Genomic DNA, 21,608 nt, shown 5'->3' on the forward strand with positions numbered 1-21,608 from the left:
GGGGGAGGCCCAGTAAAGCTTGTTGTGGTCTGGCCAGATCTGGTGATGGATGGCTAAGCCAGCTATTTGCTTGATATGCTCAACTCTGCACCCATTGGGATTGACGATGGGAATTATACTAGGGGGAACAACTAGGTGAACGTTTTGCTGGGGATAAGGGCATCAAAGGTGAAGATGAGGGAATGGTTGAGCAAAACAAAGTATCGTGGCAAATGGAGGGTCAAAGACTAGGCAGTTGAGAGTTTGAAAGTGCAATCGTAAATGACTTGGGGCAGAGGTATTTCAAGAAGGAAGTGGGGTTAGAAGCAGGTAGGAGGATGTGGGTGGTGTTGGAAACAAGTAAGTGGTCAGAGATGGTGAACAAGATGATTTTGAAGGGGTAGCCATGAATAAAGATCGGACAGTTTATATTGAGGGAGAGATTAAAGATAGGACAGTTTATATGAAGGGACAGGTTTAAGGGGGACAGGAGGGTGGTGAATTTGGAGGAGAGTTGGAAAGGGGAGCAGGATGGATATTGAGATCACAGTGGGTGAGGAGTCACTCAGTATGGAGACTGAGGGAGGATATTTCGGGGAGAAAGCCGCGGTGGGACTGGGTGCGGTTGGTATCCTAAGAATGCAAGTCACAAAGATGTAGCATACTACTGTTGCCCCAGCTGAGATTAACCTGGAGCCATATTGGTCTGTAAGGCTCAATACCACACTCTGCAACCAATTTATCTCTTGAGGCATCAGCTGAGTTCTCTAAGCTGCTTCTTGACCCCAGCCTCTTCTGTTACGTTAATATGACATTTCCATTTCCCACATTATGCCTTATATCTCACATTAAATCTTTATGGCCTATAAGCCAATTTGTTGTCAAATTATAGATAGTTTTTATATCAGGAGTGAAGGGCACTAGAAATTGGATTTGTACAACCCAAACTTCTTTTTATTAAGTTTGCTTCATTCCGTTTGCTGCAAGAGTCCTATCAGCCTGTCTCTGGATTTGAATTCAAAATACAGAGATGGAGAGAAAGTTATCTAACCCACTCTGTTACCCAGACAATCTCCTATTGCATTTTTTAATACCATGCGCTATCCCTGTCCTAGAATGTGAACATGTTCGCAGGCTCTGCTTGAGCTGGTCTCTAATCCAGCTGCCGTAAGATGCATTAGAGCAGCCCGGGATGTTGTTCCTATTGTTCTACCCCTGCTATGTGAGAAAACTGGCTTTGTGTAGAAGCTCGCCACAATGGTACATTCTGAATGGGTAAATTAGCATATAAGGAATGATCGATGTGAACCCCAGATTAGATTTTTAAGTAAACAAGCTTATTACATTGTCTGTTTTGTTGCAAAGTAAACTAATGCAAAATGGGAATTAATTGACTTTCATACAGACCACTTTGGAGCAAATGAATATTTTCCAACCAGAATTATATAAGGCGAGTGATTCCATAACATTTAGTTTGAACAGAGGACTGTGTTAAAGCATGTAACTTCATCTTGATTCTGGATCTAAAATTCTATTGTGATCATTTTAGCACTAAAGCCTTATTGATGACAGATATGATAAAATGGAAACATAACAAAAGGAAAACATTTTGTAATGTAATTACATTCAATTATTTTTTTCATTTGCAGTTTCCACTTAAAGCAGTATATCTTGGATAACAGGCTAGAAGACGATGTTAGCTTGTAGTACATCACTGATTCAGATGACAGCATAAATGATGAATGTGCTCAAGCAATTATCAATATTATCCTTAATACAATGTTAATCTTTATAAACGATAGATTTGAAGTTTGTAGGGCCAGTTTTAATGTTTTGGTGGTCTTTCTGTGTTGAAGGCAGTGGTTATGGCAGACAACAATGATTTACACTTTGCCTTTAATGTAAAAAAAAGGCACATCACTATGAGAATAGGGAAATTTAGACAATGAGCAGCAATTGGGAGAATAATTTGGGGGAGGTGGTCAAAGGGAAATTTGAAGAGGTAGGTTTTGAGGAGCCACTTGAATGTGAAGAGAGGTGAAGCAAGGTCAAAGAGTTTACAAAGGGAGTTCTAGAGAGCTGAAAGTGATACCTGGTAGAATGGAGGAAGGGAATTGCCCAGTAGTATAGACTCAGAAGCGTGGAGATTGCGAGTTGAGAAGCAGAACTGGAGGAGGTTGTAGAGATGGGATATGGGGCAACCACAAAAGCCTGTGTAGTATTTTGTAGTTGATGTGTTAGAGGATGGGAGCCAGTGAAAGTCAGTGAAGAGGAGCTAATAGATGAGCGGGACTTAGTGTAGAATAAGGTGAAGGTGGTAGAGTTCTGGCTGAATTGGAGTTTTTGAAGAGTAGAGTTCAGGAGGCTGGCAAAGAGTGTTGACGAAGTAGAATATGGAGGTGACAAGTGTACAGAAAAGGGTTTCGGTGGTGGTAGGGTTGAGCTGGACAACAGCCTCCCATGACCAAGTTACTTGATTTGATCTGAAGTACTATTTTGTTTTGTTTCATAGCATCTCGCCAGGAATAATGTAGCCTTTAACTCTTTTCCTAAACCTTCTGAAGGTGATAATTCAGGCATCGGTACTGGGTTGTGATAGCTTTCCAGTGCATTGATCAGTTTGTGAAAGCAGGATCGGGCTCACTCTGTGGTCCACATGTCGAGCCCGATGCTGCCCTCACTGGCTGACCACGTACTCTCACTTTCTAGAAATAGTCACCAGCGAGCAATCAGGAGCAGGAACCATGCTGATTTCTCTCCAACCCTTTACCTGGGAACATCGAAGTCAATTGTAATCTCCCCATTGCCATCTTATCCAATGTGTGTTAATACAATCTTTTTCACAATTTCTCAGCAAAACAGACAAAGGATCCAAATGGGACATTTAAAGGAGTAAGTGAATTGGAGTCCTATTCTTAACATTAACTGGTGCTCATTGCATTTATTCACTCTCCCTCAAATAATTGAAGAACTATGACAAACTCCACCTAAAGTCACATCTTAAACTTTTCTTTTGTACCTTTCTATAACGAATCAACTTTTAAAATATTTGTAGTAGTGTTTTCCTTTTGTTGCGTACCATTTTATTATATCTGTCACCAATAGGATACAAAAATCAGCTAATAGTTAATGAGTGTAAAACTAAAAGTGGATGGAAAAACATCAGCATAAATTAAAACAAACACATTTTCAAACCACACATTTTATGTTGTTAGTGCAGCTTTAAAGTTATATCAGATTAAATATATTGATAGGCCCTGTTTTATCTTATTTTGTTAGCTGCTGAAGATGCTCGAGACCAGTTCATTACAGTTGAAAGTTCCTTACAGGATACAAAAGATGCTATCAGGTAAGGCTTACAACCTTTCTGAAGAAAAAAGTTGCACCTCATTTCTTTTATTGTTTTTAACTTGCATAAAAGCCTTTCTATGATTAGACTAGAGAGCATATTGATGGTGGAGCATTTCAGTTTACTGGTACACTCTGTTAAATGCTCTTTTATTCAGATATAGTAGAACATGCAGAACTAATGAAAGTCCCCTCAGTCCTTGCTAGCAGATTTGAATTAAGTATTAAATAACTTTCGGACCCAAATCCTGTAATGCCTAAATCGTGTAATGAGCAATGTTATTGCTATGCTACCAGACTTGCTTTACTTTTCTTCACCAGTGACAGCACAAGAAATTTATTATCTATGTATCTATTATATGTTTAAACAATGAGTGGTCTCAAGAATCTGAAGGTACTGCGCCTGTAGCATTGATGTGACTAATTGAATATAATGGGGCACCTAACATTGTGTGATAGCCCTTCACTCAACCATAGAATTCTCAACATACCGTGTTGAGTAAAAAGTAACAGTCCTGGGTGCCCAAGGTACGTGCAAGTGAAAAGAACCAAGGATCAAAATAGAAAAGCAATCAAAGTGCTTGCCGATGACAATTATTGAAGTGAAGCTCGGGGAATCTCATCTCGGTATTTCAAAGCCTGTTTACCGGACAACTGAAATGTATGTGTGAATAAGGTGTTGTGGAAGCAAAGATAAAACAGTTGTTGGAATGATATAATGTTGCTACACCTAGCCTACTTTAAGTAAAACTATTATTCACATCAGCAACTAATGCGAAAGGAAGCACGGGTCAGTGGAAGGAAAAAACATTGCTGTCCAAAGTTTAGTAACATCACTCTGTCAGCAAAGGATGTCGTCTCAGAGTCGAGATCTCTTTTCCACCTGCCCCCACGAATACAAAATCCCCATCCCTCACATAACACCCCCATTGAGCGAAGATAACCTCCCATCTGCTCCACCGCCCCCCCCCCACAACTGAGCAGAAGTATCTGAAAACCACAACCACCCCCCAACATAGAGCGATCTACAACTCCATTTTGAACAAATATTGACACCCACAGAGATCTAACCCATCCATTCAGTAAAGAATGCCCCTCGCAGTGATCAGAAAATTCATATCCCTCATATACCACACCCATTGAGCAGGGAAGAGCCCTTCCCCCAACCCACACTGAGCGGAGTGTGGCAAGGTACAATTCCCCTCAATTTAGTGTGAGGAGCCACAGCCCACTGAATGAAGATAAGCCCCCATTGAGCAGAGCCACCACCCAGCATGAGCTTATAACCAACCCCAACAACCCGTCCCCCACTAAAGAGATTTCGGCATAATGTAGGCAATCAGAAGCCCAAGGCCAAACCAAGGAGACCATGTCAATAATGGAGTGGAAGCGTGCAAACTAGAGCATTAACCTGGCTTTCTCTATAAACCAAGGTAAGAAACTGGACAGACAAAGCAACTGGGATATCCTCCATATCTCTTCTCTGCCCCCCCTTCCCCGCCCCAAATTGAGCTGAAATCAGAAACAAAACATGCCTCTTCCAACCCCTCACCCAAAAGCAATTCAGCACTACCCACACCCTTGCCCAAAAACTTAGCCACTGTAACACCTTCCCCCATTAGAAGAAAAATGCTGTTTTCTTCTCTTCCCCGCCCCTCCAGACTCCCCCCTCCCCACGGAGACTTAATTTCCCCAGAACCAGTTAGGCTTGGCTAAGTTACCCATGGTGTGTGAAGGATGCTGTACAAAGTAGGTAAACCTTTATAGTATCACTCCACCTACCATTTATTGTTGCATAAATATTAATTAAATCCTTTCCCTTGATCTCTGGTGACACAATTCCCATTTCTCTTCCTTTCTGAACTGTACTTTCTCTGGGCTGATAAATTCACTTAATTATGGTGTTTAATAAATCTCTTCAAAACCCCCAAGCCTAGCCACATTTCATGAAACATCACAACACTTGAATGTACCGTGCCTGAAACAGCTTTTGCAAGATTTACTGTGTAGATACATTTGCTACTAATGTAGATGATTATTACATGTGCAAGAGTGACTTAATATTGAAAAATGCATTGCTGGGGATTAGTATGTATATTGTTTAAGTAAATCCAATTTTTTCCCTTGTTTTCTTTCCTCTTTTTCTGAAGGTAGTGGGTCATGCTCGGGTATAGATTCACGGATACCGGCTGCTCTTCAGGGGCTCACATATGTATGTGGTCATTCTTCATATATAAGCATAGATAGTGATTGTCAACAGGCTGCTTGATCACTGGAGGGTATCACAACTAAACATGGGCCTGTCCACCCAAAGTGATATATAAATACAAGTGCTTCATTCTTTTCTTCGATGTTCACGTAAGCACACTTTCCAGCAGAGGTCACTGGTTGGCAATCAAGCATAACAATACTGGTTGATATTTTTCCCCTCCTTTCCTGCCATAGAGATTCTGAGGCCAATTGTACTTCAATAGCTGAATCAGCTAACTCAATATTAACCAGAGATCAGACCTGTGACCTTTCTGGCCTGTTCGGCTAAATAGTACATTATCCAGTACATTTACCTGCTGAACCATCAGGGCATAATAAAAGGTGATTCAGTCCATCAGCTAAAAATTTCTTTATAGAAAAGGGATGATACTATCTGTAGTAGGCATGAATATTAATGATTGTTCTGCTGCTTTGATAAAAATGTCCCTTATTTGTATTCTAACCTTACTGATCAAGCTTGTTACTAATATGTGGATTTTTTTTGATACTGAGCAGAAATTTGATATCCTTCTTTACCCTTTCAATTGTTGAAACCATGCTACAAATAAAAAGTAACAATTGGTGTGTTTATTGGTGAATGTTTAATTAATTTATTAAAAAAGTATGATTAATAAAAATGCAATTGAGCCAAACAAAGCTGAGAAATCCCAAATGTAAGAAATGTGCACTGGAATTTGAGAGAACACCACACGGAGTGAACTGGTAATTCCGTGAGGTGGGCAAAGTGTGAAATAACTTCCATAACAGGAATTTGGCTAGAGTCAGAATTCTGAGCAGAAGGAGAAGAAAAGTAGTTCAATTGAAATTTAAATAGAAAGAATATAAACTTAACTACAACTTAATTAACATTTATAGTAAGAATAGCAGCACAGGAAGGCACAGTGATGTCCAGTCCCTGCAGGATGTGGGGGTTTTGAGTAGCAGACGTTAACTCAGACAAACGCATCTGTGAGAGTATCTCGACCTGAGATTACTTGAGCTCAAGATCTCAGAACTTGAGACCGAGTTGGAGACAATGCAACACACCAAAAAGGCAGACTGGTTTCTGGAGTAAGAGTTTTAGAGGGTAGTCACCCTGCTGAGAGATAGGGAGCTGTGAGTGGTAGAGGAAAGAGTGGTAACTATCCACAGATTTGGGAAAGCGAGGAGGCACAGGCTAGAGCACGTTACCCTTTCCAACAACCAACTGGTTTTGTGTAAAGTTAAGACTTAGGACCATCAACTGGATTACAGTGGCACCTAAAAGCATGAGATGGTTCAGGGTGGGCAGTGAGTGTGGAGATTTGCAATTTAGTTAGGAACAAGAGACTTGATAATAGAGGTTGACACTATCCTTTGCATTCCAGACCAAGAGTCCCAAATGCTTTGTTGCCTCCCAGGTGCTAGGGTAAGGGACATTTCAGAATTACTGGAAAAGAATGTGGAAGGGGAAGGAGAGCAGCCAGTCGCCGTGGTCCACGTGGGAGCCAACTCGAAAGGAATGGCCGCAACTCCTGCAAAAGGAGTTTAGGAAGCAGCTTTAGGAGCAAGACTTCAAGGGTGGTAATTTCTGGATTACTCCCCTAGCGACCTAATAGACTAGGGAAGGATCAGAAGATTACGGAGCTCAACGTGGTTAAAGGGGTGGTGTTTTGTTTTATGGGCATTGGCACCACTTCTAGGAAGATGGGAGCTATTCTTCAAAGATAGGCTACATTTGAAAAGGAAGGGAGCTAATCAACTGGAAAGCATATAAATAGGGAAGTGAAGAGTCATTTAAACTAGGACGGATGGGGGCAGGGAAAATAAAAGCAATCTGAAAGAACAAATCGAGAAGGTAGAAATAGAAGAGGTAATTATACAAATAAAAAAGAATTTAGCAAAATATGCAGAAGGAATAAAGGGAGTATCATAGAGTCTTATAATACAGAAGGAGGCCATTCGGCCCATCACACCTGTGCCGGCTCTTTGTAAGAGTTGTCTAATTATTCACATTCCCCTGCTCTTTCCCCACAGCCAGGCAATTTTTTTCCTTTTCAAGTATTTGTCCAATTCCCTTTTGAAAGTTATTATTGAATCTGTTTCCACCACCCTTTCAGATACTGCATTCCAGATCATTATAACGTACTGAGTAAAAAATAAATGTCTCCTTATCTCCACTCTGGTTCTTTTTCCCATTATCTTGTGTCCTCTGGTTACTGACCCACACACCAGTGGAAATGTTTTCTCCTTATGTACTCTTATCAAAACCCCTGATAATTTTGAACACCTCTATTAAATCTCCCTTTGACCACCTCTGCTGTAAGGAAAACAATCCCAGCTTCTCTATTATCATCCCTGGTATCATTCTGGTAAATCTCCTCTGCACTCTCGTCAAGGCCTTGACATCCTTCCTAAAGTGTGGTACCCAGAATTGGACACACTACTCTAGCTGAGGCCTAACCAGTGTTTTATAAAGGTTTAGCGTAACTTCCTTGCTTTTGTACTCTATGCCTCTATTTATAAAGCCAAGAATCCCATATGCTTCTTTTTAACAGCCTTATCAACTTTTCCTGCCACCTTCATAGATTTGTGTACGTAAACCCTCGGGGCTCTCTGTTCCTGCATCCCTTTTAGAATTGCGTAATTTAGTTTATATTGCCTCTGCTCATTCTTCCTCCCAAAATGCATCACTTTGCACTTCTCTGTTAAATTACATCTGCCATGTTTCTGCACATTTCACCAGTCTGTCTATGTCCTGAAGCATACGATCATCCTCATTATTTATTATATTTCCAAATTTTGTGTCATTTGCAAACTTTGAAATTGTGCTCCCATGCCCAAAACTAGGATGGGACAGAGTAAATAGAATGAGGGGTCTAGAACAGGAGAATGGATAAAGGTTAAATGTAAGAGATTTTGGACAGAGAGCAGGAGAAACATTAGATAGGTGGTTGAATAAAAGGGAATAAAGTGATGTGAGAACAGGGTGGACACATGGGATTAGGAATACTGCTCATGTGAGATGTGTTGGGTACAGTCTAGGCACATTCCCACGAGGCAGAAAGGTAGGGCAACTAAAGCCAGAGCTCCCTGGATGACAAGAGATAGTGAGTAAGATGAAACTGAAAAAAGGGGCGTATAACAGATATCAGGTTGATAACACAAGTGAGAACCAGGCAGAATATAGGAAGTTCAGAGGGGAAGTGAAAAAGGAAGTAAGAGGGGCAAAGAGAGAGTATGAGAATAGACTGGCGGCCAACATAAAAGGGAATCCAAAAGTCTTCTCCAGGCATGTAAACTGGCAGTGAGAGGAGGGGTGGGGCCAATTAGGGACCATAAAGGAGATCTACTCATGGAGGCAGAGGGGATGGCCGAGGTGCTAGATGAGTACTTTGCATCTGTCTTTACCAAGGAAGAAGATGCAGCCAGAGTCTCTAAAGGAAGATATAGTTGAAATACTGGATGGGCTAAAAATTGATAGAGGAGGTACTAGAAAGGCTAGCTGTACTTAGTTGATAAGTTACCAGGTCCGGATGGGATGCCTCCTAGGTTGCTGAGGGAAGTAAGGGTGGAGATTGCGGCAGTACTGGCCATAATCTTCCAAACATCCATAGATATAGGGGTGGTGGAGAATTGCAAATGTTACACCCTTGTTCAAAAAAGGGTGTAAGGATAAACCCAGCAATTATAGGCCAGTCAATTTAACCTCAGCGGTGGGGAAACTTTTAGAAACGATAATCCACTTGGACGAGTGTGGATTGATTAGGGAAAGCCTGCATGGATTTGTTAAAGGCAAATTGTGTTTAAAGTTGATATGGTGTATATGGACTTTCAAAAGGCGTTCGATAAAGTGCCGCATGGTAGGCTTATCAAGATTGTAGCCCATGGAATAAAGAGGGCAGTAGCAACATGGATACAGAATTGGCTAAGTGACAGGAAACAGAGAGTAGTGGTGAATGGTTGTTTTTCGGACTGGAGGAAGGTGTACAGTGGTGTTCCCCAGGGGTCGGTGCTGGGACCACTGCTTTTCTTGATATATATTAATGACTTGGACTTGGGTGTACAGGGGTGGAGGAGGCAGATTCAATAATAGCCTTCAAAAGGGAACTGGATAAGTACTTGAAAAGAAAAAATTTGCAGGGCTACGGGAGAGTGGGACTAGCTGGATTGCTCTTGCATCGAGCTGGCGCAGACACGATGGGCCGAATGGCCTCCTTCCGTGCTGTAACCTTTCAATGAAGGATAAACACCAACATGGACTGGTTGAGCCGAACAGCATGTTTTCTTGTAATTTCAGTGTAATCCTATGAACATAATACAAGCCCCTATAGTGTAGCATTGAGTCAGATTTACTGCCAGTGGTGAATTTATTAAAGTATAAATGATCTTATTTCAAAATATAACCACTATTAAGTCTAACCTGCAACTATTTTTGAAGATACTGATTGATATAAATACAAAATAAAATAAGTATGAATTGAGCAATAAAACATAATGAATTTCTTATTTAAGGCAGTGCTGACATTCTGGAAGGTAACCTGGTTGCCTTGTGCAGTTTTTGGTTTTGGGTGGGAAGTGGTCTTGTTCAGCTCAATGGAAAGTTCTAAGGCATCATCATTCTGCCTTAACACCGATTTTTACAAAGTCTTAGCATTGTTTCCTTTCTTTCAACGCCCCTGGCTTACGTCAAAACTAGATGTTAAATTAGCAAACAGTAAATTGTCTCAGTCTGCTATTTACTTGTTTTGATTTGCTGTGTCTGTGCATCTTCAAAATATAGTTGAATTACTGTATTTAAGCCATCAGCTGAATTTGATAGACTTTATAATAGAGTTCATAATCTTGAAAATACTTACTAAAATAGCCAGTGCATACTATACCGTTTGATAATATATAGATTCAACCATTGTTTAAAATGGGAACCTCTGGCTTTGAGAAAAGAATTGTGACAGGAATTTAGTTGCCTACGGCGTGATTGTTGTGTTTATGTTAATATATGGTCATTATCCTTTAGTGTTGGGTTCATCAATAGCATTATTAATGGATATTTGAATCAAGTTTTTTGGCCTAGCACCAATAATGTGCTTGGATAAGTACATTTTTTTAATACAGATTTTTATTGAGTGATTTAAATATATTTTATAACAGTTGCTGGTTAGGGATTGATCAGATGGTCTTGAATCATCAAAATAACATGTGTTTGCATTTAAACCCGCAACTAGAAGCTGAGAGGTTTTCCATGATGGCACTGATAGTGACGAGGTTCTTAATTTTAAGTTTTCCATTTTTATATCATGTTTCTGAAAAGCCCTATAAGAAAAATAATAATGAAAAACCCTTGTAAATTGTAAAAGTAGTTCTCGTATGCAGTTGGTACAAAAATTGTGGAGTTGGTTGCTTCTGCATGAGTAGTCTATTTTCCAGATTTAGTTCATTCTCAACAAACTGCAACGAATGCTTGGATGTAGTTTTAATTTTTGGCTACTTTGATAGCCTCCAGCGGTTCCCTTGCTCTCCCAGCCACTCATTTGGGAGGAAATGCTTTTGTTTACTTTTTGTCGCTTTATGTACACCATGTTACAATTTGGTGCCGGATTCCATGGCAGTATATGGAGTGGAGCACCTTGACCTTGCGAGGTTGGAAAAATCTGCCTCAGAGCACACGCCTTGGTATCTTGCTTTAGGAGTGAGAGTCTGCATCGTTGTGCGGCACATCTTTGTGCTTATTACTGCAACATCCCCCCTGGATTTTATGGGTTTAGATTGACATAGAATTAATTAAATCAATGATCCTGGTTCAGTATTTACTTTGTCAGTTTGCTTTTGGCTAAAACAAATATGCTAATTCTCTTTTACCGGTCGATTGGGATATTTCCAGAAGTTACTTTACATTTTATATGATTGTCTATTAGATCAAAACTGTTACAAACCTAGTACTGAAACACAAAATAACAGTGAACACATTTCCATTCAATGGAGTAACTGAAAAAGGTTACATCAGGGATGTATGTTCAATATAAAACATACTAGAAACATTTTCCTAATTTGAAAACTTCCACTTCTAAGAAACAAAAAAACAATGGGGTATTTTCATCATATTATCAATAGAGGTCAATATCAATTAACACCAAAATCAAAAGGAAGAATATGAGCTTCTTTGAAGTGTGGTGACAGTAGAACAATTCCAAACTAATTTCAGGATGAGATACTGAAATAATGAGTGAATCCTGTGTGCTCTCTTCAGGTATTGGGTGATATATCTATATAACAATGCTGATGAATCATCGTGAACTCACTCATTGTTGGAGGCATCAATAGAAATTTACTTTTGGCTCAATTATGTGACATAATCAGTCACTAAGGCACGCGTCCAATAAAAATCTATCTGAATTGTGATTTTGTGTAAGTAAACTAGACACCAAATAAATGTCTGCTCTTAATTATGGTGGTTAATTTTTTTATGTCCAAAAACCTAATGCCTAATCCATTACCTATTCTGACATGTACAAACAGAGAAAAAAAAAGAAAAAAAATATTTCTAAGTCTTGTGTTTAGTGCATTTTCGTCACATCTTGGGTATTACAGCTCAAAGTCTTTTTTAAAAACAAAAGAACTGGTTTCTTCTGACCTGGAGCTGGAAATTTGCAAGCAGCTGCCAATTGTAAATGTCAGTCACCAACAGCAGTTAACCTAAAATGGATCTTGGGATGTATATATTTAGAGCAGTTGGTCTTAAAGAATCAGGCAGCTGAAACACAGCTTCAACTCGGCAGCAGAATAACGCATAATGTATTATATGATATAATGCTCTTATTATTAATTGAGGGTATGGTATTGTAGCAGTTGTAGTAGGGGACATAGCCTAAAAATTAGATCCAGGACTTTCAGGAGTGAAGTTAGGAAGCACTTTTACATGCAATCAGATAGTAGAAGTTTGGAACTCTCTTCCGCCAATGGCAGTTGATGCTAGCTCAATTGTTAATTTTAAATCTGAAATTAGTAGATTTTTGTTAGCCCCTTATCACTTAATACCTTTGGTTATGGCAGGTATATGGAGTTAGGTCACAGATCAGCCAAGATCTCATCGAATGGTAGAACAGCATCGAGGAGCTAAATGGCCTACTCCTGTTCCTATGTTCCTATATAAAGTTTCAATACTCTACTCGGAGTGGGCTGGCCAGCTGACAGGCAACAGCAAGGGCACCGATGGAGCGGCAGGGATGGGATAGGAATGCTGTCATTCTGAGAGAGGACAGCAGATTCATGTTCCATGGTGCCACTGCCAGGAACAGGCTCGAGAGGCTAAATGGCCCTGTGGGAAAACCTTCCTATGTTCCTATGTAGTACTCCAAGGTTGTGAGTTCAAATTATGGCAAGTTGTGGAGCTCAATTCAATAAATTTGGTAATTTGTGGGGTGGTACCAAAACAAAATGACTGAAAGCTGCCGGATTGTTGTAAAATTCCAATTGGCTCACAATTGTCCTTCGGGGAAGGGAACCTGCCACCCATATCTGACCTGGCCTGCACATGATTCTGTCCCACAATCCACGATTGACTCTTAATGCCTTCATTCTTAATGTATGATTAATGTGTTGTCTATTCTTGATTTGTTACTAGCCTCTTTTATAGCAATTTCTGGATATAACTACCTGGGACAGTTTTAAGAAGGTGGCAACACCTATAATGCTTCCAGTTGTCATGCCTTCTCTAAGCTTTATTGTTTGTGCCTGATAGTTAAAGGAGATAGAATCTTTGCAGAACAATTTTTGATTTTATGGTTCAGCTCCATATGTATCCTCATCCTCATGGAGTATTAATGTTTCTAACGATAAACCAAGGTGAAGGGCTAAGGTCCATTGTGCAGGAGATCACCAAAGTTGAGAAATGTAAAAGAGTAATTAGATGAGCTTAGGAATTTTTTTTTATTTGTTCGTGGGATGCGGGCGTCGCTGGCAAGGCCAGCATTTATTGCCCATCCCTAATTGCCCTTGAGAAGGAGGTGGTGAGCCGCCGCCTTGAACCGCTGCAGTCCGTGTGGTGAAGGTTCTCCCACAGTGCTGTTAGGTAGGGAGTTCCAGGATTTTGACCCAGTGACGATGAAGGAATGGCGATATATTTCCCAGTCGGGATGGTGTGTGACTTGGAGGGAAACGTGCAGGTGGTGTTGTTCCCATGTGCCTGCTGCTCTTGTCCTTTTAGGTGGTAGAGGTCGCGGGTTTGGGAGGTGCTGTCGAAGAAGCCTTGGCGAGTTGCTGCAGTGTATCCTGTGGATGGTAAACACTGCAGCCACAGTGCACTGGTGGTGAAGGGAGTGAATGTTTAGGGTGGTGGATGGGGTGCCAATCAAGCGGGCTGCTTTGTCCTGGATGGTGTTGAGCTTCTTGAGTGTTGTTGGAGCTGTACTCATCCAGGCAAATGGAGAGTATTCCATCACACTCCTGACTTGTGCCTTGTAGATGGTGGAAATTCTTTGGGCAGTCAGGAGGTGAGTCACTCGCCACAGAATACCCAGCCTCTGACCTGCTCTTGTAGCCATAGTATTTATATAGCTGGTCCAGTTAAGTTTCTGATCAATGGTGACCCCCAGGATGTTGATGGTGGGGGATTTGGAGATGGTAATGCCGTTGAATGTCAAGGGGAGGTGATTAGATTCTCTCTTGTTGGAGAAGGTCATTGCCTGGCACTTGTCTGGCGCGAATGTCTAAATTAAAAGTCTAAAGATTGTAGGAGAAGGGAAAAATTAAGGGAGGATAAGAACTCTCCAGTCTTGAGATCCTGGGAAAGAATGAGGTAGAGTTTGAGACTTTGCAATGAGCCTTGAAATCCAACAGAGAATGAAGGAAGGAAGATGTCGGATGACATTTTTGCAGATTAGGAGAAACAACATGGGGATAGTTCAGAGGGGCACTAACCATAATAATGTCAATAAAATTGAGGCAAAAGTTTGTAGTCTAGCGGTGAGGGGTATCATCCTTCAGACAATCAGCATTTACTTGCATCTTCTAGGTGTATGAGACTAGGAGTAGGAAGAGCCTTTCAGATCTGTAGGCAGTATGCATGTTGGACAGGCTTTATAAAGAGTTAAACGATTGAGGGGAAAAGAAGTGTTTGTTATGAAAGAGGAAATCAAGTTGCTTGCAGGCAGCTTTAGCAGTGAAACAGGTGTGGAAGTTTAATTTTAGGGCAGAGGAGATAGGCCACTATGGCCCCTTCGGGTGGATGTAAAAGATCCCATGGTGCTATTTTGAAGAAGAGCAGGAGAGTTCTCCCCCGGTGTCATGGACAATATTTATCCCTCAACCAACATTGCAAAAACAGATTATCTGGTCGTTTATCGCAATGCTGTTTGTGGGACCTTGCCATACGCAAATTGGCTGCCGCGTTTCTTACATTACAACAGTAACTATACTTCAAAAGTACTTAATTGGCTGTAAAGCGCTTTGGGATATCCTGGCAGCAAATAGTTGAGAAGTAGTCGAATATGGAGTGTGAAAGGGAGGCCATGTGACCATGACATCAAAGGGTCTTAAAGGAACTGCATCCTAATGACTTTTGGTTGGTTGGACTTATTCTACATGTTTTGCTCATTCATTAAATCCTCTACCTTACAGAAGGCAGGTTACCTAAATTTTTCAAATAGCGTGCATTAATCTTTATACTGCTGACTGGCCAAGAAAGACCAGAATTTCCTTAGACAATCAGTTTTATTTGCTTTCAGTACATGCACTGTCACACTGAAACAAATCCTAATGTTACAGAAATAAAGCTGCTCAGCAACAGGAATAGTCTTATTATTGTAATGTTAAACCTAAACTATTACAATAAACACTAAAACACAGTATTAACTAAAATTTAAGATATTTAAACAGTTCAGTTTTGCTTTTCCTATTGTTCCTATTTTCCCCTTTCCTCCCTAACAATTTTTCCTCATTCTCTGTGCCATTTTTATTTTGAGAACTTTTAAGTACTCTTACATTCTCTACCTATTCTCACCATCTACTTTTCCAAACCCTTGTACCCCCTGAAAATTTGTTACGCTTAGTCTTTTTTCATCTCCCACCCTCTATCGTAGAAGTGGGAACAAGTAGAGGAAAAATGTTTTATTGGCTGAAACTTAGTTTTGAAAAACTGATTTCCAGCCAATTGAAATCCCAGTTTAGGGTGGGTATATTCATCCTCAGCACTTGAAAATTAAAGATAGAAATAGATATGCTTATCCTTATCTGTATTGACATTCATAGCATTCTCTGCATTCTGTTGTCGTTGAATACATTTCTGAAAATGTGAATTAATTCAGATACCTGAGCTTTTTTAACCTACTGCCATTTTCTAGTTGTGTTGGAAAACACATCAATAAGTTGGATCATACAAAATCAGACAAATGCAATTTGTCATCTACATTCAAAACCAAAGCTTTATTTGAAATTAAAATTTGCTGATAACACAAACAAGTAATTCATACACAAATGCAAGAACAAACCTCCTTGAAGTTGTTATGTCTTTGGCTTAGATTAATAGATAATTAGGGCATATTTAAAGAGGATTTTGAAGTTCACTATAATGAACACAATTTGTAGTGGAACAGATGGCTGGTTTTCATTTGCCTGTTGACAGGTAGTGCATTGTCAGCACTTTAGGTTGTTATCAGGCAGAGAACAGCAGTGGTGAGTTTTAATTGGTACCCAGAAGGATTTACCTTGGTTTAATAGGAGGAATCAAATATGAAGGCAGATAGAAATGGTTGATGGGTTAAAAAGGATAAAACTGGGGTGGGGTCAGGAAGATTAGAATCTAAATAGGAAATTTAGGAAATGTGTATGCAATTAAACACTTTTAACTGCAAACAACATAAATCCAGATAAAGTTACTTCAAGCAATATGTTTTTCAGGGTTTTTTTTTAGGTATTTCTGCATTATTTCAATCTATCTACCGTGAAAGTAAATGTTTGAGAATTTTACGGTAAGGTGTTTGGAAAAATATAACAAAAGCCTCAATGCAGTGTCTGTACTTTCTTTATTTTGAAGAAGGTTGCTTGGATTTGTTCCTGTGAAACTAGATCAGATGGCTAATTTTGAAGTGTTAAGTCGAATGTTCATTTGTGGAGCACTGCTTTCAATTCAGTCTGACATGCGTGCAGCATAAAATCTTGTATCCTGTTACAACTAACAAGTTTGTCTTCTGGAATTTGTTTATACATTGCTTATGTTTAGTGTCAAACAGGAAATCACAACTGTTGATTTCCAACTGTTCTGGTGTATTAAAATGGCTAGCTGCAATGAATGTAAGAAGCTTGTGGTGATTTGTGATCAGTAAAATGACTTCTCATTGTATCATTAGGTAATGCCGATATTTCTACTTCCCTGGAATTCTTCTCTACATCAAAATAATTAAGGATGTAAAAAGTAGACTCTCTTTGTTCTTACTGTTACTGCATTTCTGAACATAATTTAGACTAAAGATGATGAGGTTTAGGTATTTTATTTAAAACTCCCCATCTGTAGGATAAAGCTGGGGGCTGTTTTATTCCAAGTGATCTTAAGAGTTTACTGTTCTATGTTCCTTCTTAACGGATTTGCTGTGATATATGTTAAAATATAGTTACTCTGCCCTACACAGGATATGCCTGATATCTTCAATTATGTATATCACTCAAGTATGAATAAATTGCTTTAATTGTTTTAGCCTCCACAAATCTGGTTTGGGCGTGATATTTTCAATCATCCAGTACACTGAAACCTACATACGGCCCAATTTTAACTCAGAGCCAGTTTTCGGTGGTTAAGTGGCAGTGTGAATTAGAAGCTCAGATGCTGCTCCAGAAATGAGGCCTGGGGTATTTTAACTTATGGGGCTCATTTAAATCCTGCCGACTGACTTCCCACCCATTCCGGCCAGGAAGTGGCAGAAAATCACACAGCTTGTAGGCTGCCACTGAAACCTGTTAGGTGGCAGGATTGGATACCAGGGCCGTTCTGTAAGGATCTTGGAATCAGGAATGGAGGCAAGTCCTTGGCAGGAAAGGCCCAAGCTTTCCTTGGGCCCAGAGGAGCACTCCTGCTCCTTCTGGCCCCAGAACAAAAGTAAATAAAGTTTCAAAAAAAGCATACCTTCTTGAGCCTCTTTTGGACCAGATCCTTTTCCTTGCTAGGTTGGCCTGGCGGGAAACTCATTGTTGCATTCCACTCAGGCCGCCGAGTTAAAATTATAGTTGGGTCCCAATTACGTTATCGGGACCTGACATGCATGTGTAAAAAAGGACCCCGCTGGCTTTGGGCGGGTTCCCTTGCTGCCTGCTCGGTTGAGCAGGTTAAAAGCAGGAACTGGTAGCTCCTGGCATCTCCGGGGGCATAAGTAACCTGGGTGATTTTAACTGCCCACCTGCCCAGTTTCTGCCAGGCAAGTAGGCTTAAAATCACCCCCATAAATTTTGGTGCTCAATTTTTCATGGTTGGGGTTAATTGTTAGATCTGGACCATGTTGCCTTGATGAAGGGCAGAAAGAGAAAAGTACAGATTTCAGATTATAAAGGACACATTCCACTTAAAGAAACTGTTAAATAAGGAAATAGTGTTTTAAAAGCCCTAAGTATAATAATCTATTAACAGCGCCATTAATCGTAATAACTGCATTGAGCCATTTCACAACATCTCAACTATAGGGCGAACACACGTTACCATAATAACAATTTTTTTTTACTGACGCAAATCTGTTCAGATTTATTGCAAACAGAAATGTATCAGTTGTTCAACATTCTATGTCGGGTCACTTTTTTGCTCCTTAAAGCGTTACAAGACAAATTTTGCAAGACTCCAATTTGCCAGCAGTTAGAGTGATGATGAGAATAAATGCCAACACTTATTAATTCTCCATTCCGTGCTCCTGTCAAGTTAGGTCCTATGCTGGGAGCAAAGCCTGCAAAATGTACCCTTGTATTTACCTTAGTGTTAGCATTTATTCTCCTTGTCATTTTGAATGCTGGCACAACAGACACAAGATAAATGCATCAACTAATATAGTCTATTTCACATCCTGACGATACATAGGTCAGTACAAAATTTAAAGTTATTCTTGTAAATTGTAATTCTATTGTGTTAAATAGAATGAGGATAAAAATGTATATAAAATGGGGGAATTATTGATTTTTGTTGCTGAGAGTTCACTGTTTATATTTATTTTCAAGATTTTTATTGCAACCTTTTCATGTAATCTGAATTCTATACCATATACAAATGCTGTTTATTTTGTATTTCATTCATTTAAGTGGAACAATTATACGGTTTAAAAAAAAATAAACACTACCACAAATCTAATATCTACACTTAAATTAAATGTCTAATACTATTTCACAACATTTAATTTATTTTGAAGTTTGCAATGTTACTAAAACATTGTAGTTGAAACCACCTTGGTGGATATGATCTTTTTTTATTGTTCATGCATCTTTCTTATTATTATTTCAGGAATTTGGAGAAAGAGCTTTCCATGGATTTTGGGCAAAATGATGAATTTGCATATATGTTTGGCAAATGCTATGAAGTAACAAATGAGTAAGTTTTGTTTTTCCTGTCTTTCAATTTTTAAATAAGCAATATTTTTTCTACATAAATTGTTTGGCTTATAACTGCAACAGGGGGAACCCAAAACCAAACTATTCAGGTCACGTTTTGAGGAGGCCCTTCTTGATTAGGTAATCCTTCTCTGGAAACTCGGAGCAGCAACTGTTTTTCATGCTAGATTGGTCCTCCTGTGGTCAATTTGCTTCTACTAATGTCAGGGCCCTATGGTGTGGGATCATCTGTTGCTAGGCAACAGCCTGTGCTGAAGTAGAAGTGGCCATGCATAAAAAATTACACTTGGCAGTGGGGTACAAGTGTGAATGTTTTAAAATGGGATACAATCACAGAATGAATATGCAATGAGATATTAACAAAGATTTTACAGGACATTGCATTTTAAGACTATTAAAATAGAACAGTCAATCCAGGTGCATTCAGGGACAGATTATATTTGGAATGTGTTGTAGGGATGCCTTTAAAAGTAGCACTGCAAAACTTTCAAGAACAAAGAATTGTATATTCACTATTCATACATGCCAACTGTCAGCGTTTGTTAACCAAGATCACCGCGGCTGGACCTTCTCTCTCTCTTTATAGAATCATAGAATGAAATAGCACAGAAGGAGGCCATTCGGCTCATCGTGCCTGTGCCAGCTATTTGAAAGAGCTATCCAATTTGTCCCACTCCCCTGCTCTTTCTCCATAGCCCTGGAAGTATATATCCAATTCCCTTTTGAAAGTTATTATTGACTCTGCTTCCACCACCCTTTCAAGGCAGTACATTCCAGATCATAACAATTCACCGCGTAAATTTTTGTTCCTCATGTAACACTTTTCCTGAGTCCGGTGGCGGATGTGCATTAGAGGTTCATGTCGGCTCTCAAAGCTGTCCCAGGACAAATGGCTGAGATTGCAGCCTCTGTATACTGTAGGCTAGAGCTCTTGCTTTAACGCTGGAAGTGGCACTGAGTAGAAATATGGACCAGTTCCAGTGCATTAACCACCAGATTCAGATGCGGGGGTGGGGAGGGGTTTGGATGGCATTGAATTAGGAGGTGAGAGAATGGATGGCGGTGAAAGTGGATGGGGGAGTGGGTTGCCAATGAAAGAGGGGCAAGTGAATCACAATGAAAGGGAAAGAAACCAATGGCAATGAAAGGGAGAAATTAATAGTTAAAAAAAATGGGGAATTGTTGGCAATGAAGGAGGGAATGAATGGCAGTGAAAGGAGAGGAAAGGGGAAATGGATGGCAATGAATGGAAGGGAAATGGAAGGTAATAGAGGGAGAGGAAAAGGGCAGAAGCAGGTAATGTTGCTTTTGAGAGAAAGAGAGGAGAAATTGGGAGTGGTGCTTTGGGAAGGGGGAGGAAGGAGAATATCAGCATTAAATGAAAGGAAATGGGGAGGAAGAGTGCCAGAATGAACTGTGGGGAGGGGCAAAGAATTCCAGTAAGAACTCAGCAGGGGAAGAAAGAAGGATACCAGCTTAAGGACGCAGTTGGAGTGGATGAAGAGTGCCAGTATTTTTTTTCATTTGTTAATGGGATGTGGGCGTCACTGGCAAGGCCAGCATTTATTGCCCATCCCTAATTGCCTTTGAGAAGGTGGTGGTGAGCTGCCTTCTTGAACCGCTGCAGTCCGTGTGGTGAAGGTTCTCCCACAGTGCTGTTAGGTAGGGAGTTCCAGGATTTTGACCCGGCGACAATGAAGGAAGAGCAATATACTTCCAAGTCGGGATGGCGTATGACTTGGAGGGGAACGTGCAGGTGGTGTTGTTCCCATGTGCCTGCTGCCCTTGTCCTAGGTGGTAGAGGTTACGGGTTTGAGAGTTGCTGTTGAAGAAGCCTTGGCGAGTTGCTGCATTGCATCCTGTGGATGGTACACGCTGCAGCCACGGTGCGCCGGTGGTGAAGGGAGTGAATGTTTAGGGTGGCGGATGGGGTGCCAATCAAACGGGCTGCTTTGTCCTGGATGGTGTTGAGCTTCTTGAGTGTTGTTGGAGCTGCACTCATCCAGGCAAATGGAGAGTATTCCATCACACTCCTGACTTGTGCCTTGTAGATGGTGGAAAGGTTTTGGGGAATCAGGAGGTGAGTCACTCGCCACAGAATACCCAGGCTCTGACCTGCTCTTGTAGCCACAGTATTTATGTGGCTGGTCCAGTTAAGTTTCTGGTGAATGGTAACCCCCAGGATGTTAATGGTGGGGGATTCGGTGATTGGTAATGCCATTGAATGTCAAGGGGAGGTGGTTAGACTCTCTCTTGTTGGAGATGATGTGGAGATGCTGTTGATGGACTGGGGTGGACAAATGTAAGGAGTCTTCTGACGAAGGAGGAAGCTTGTGATTTCAAATAAAGCTGTTGGACTATAACCTGGTGTTGTAAGACTCCTTACATTTGTTGGAGAAGGTCATTGCCTGGCATTTGTCTGGCGTGAATGTTACTTGCCACTTATCAGCCCATGTCTGGATGTTGTCCAGGTCTTGCTG

The 21,608-nt window shown here is 40.4% G+C and overlaps 1 protein-coding gene across 8 annotated transcripts in view; it reads left to right on the plus strand.

The window, feature by feature from the left end:
• LOC137325306 (glucosidase 2 subunit beta-like) overlaps nt 1–21,608 on the plus strand; it is a 205,672-nt gene that overhangs the window by 89,964 nt on the left and 94,100 nt on the right. For all 8 annotated transcript variants that reach the window (XR_010963861.1, XM_067990240.1, XM_067990239.1 and 5 more), the window contains 2 exons: nt 3,259–3,328; nt 19,022–19,108. Coding sequence is in view for 7 of the 8 variants with exons in the window: in XM_067990240.1 (XP_067846341.1) it covers nt 3,259–3,328; nt 19,022–19,108 (157 nt within the window). In the remaining variant the exon portion in view is untranslated. The remainder of the gene's footprint in view (nt 1–3,258; nt 3,329–19,021; nt 19,109–21,608) is intronic.

Source organism: Heptranchias perlo, chromosome 9 (genome assembly GCF_035084215.1).
Source record: "Heptranchias perlo isolate sHepPer1 chromosome 9, sHepPer1.hap1, whole genome shotgun sequence".
Lineage (NCBI taxonomy): Eukaryota > Metazoa > Chordata > Chondrichthyes > Hexanchiformes > Hexanchidae > Heptranchias > Heptranchias perlo.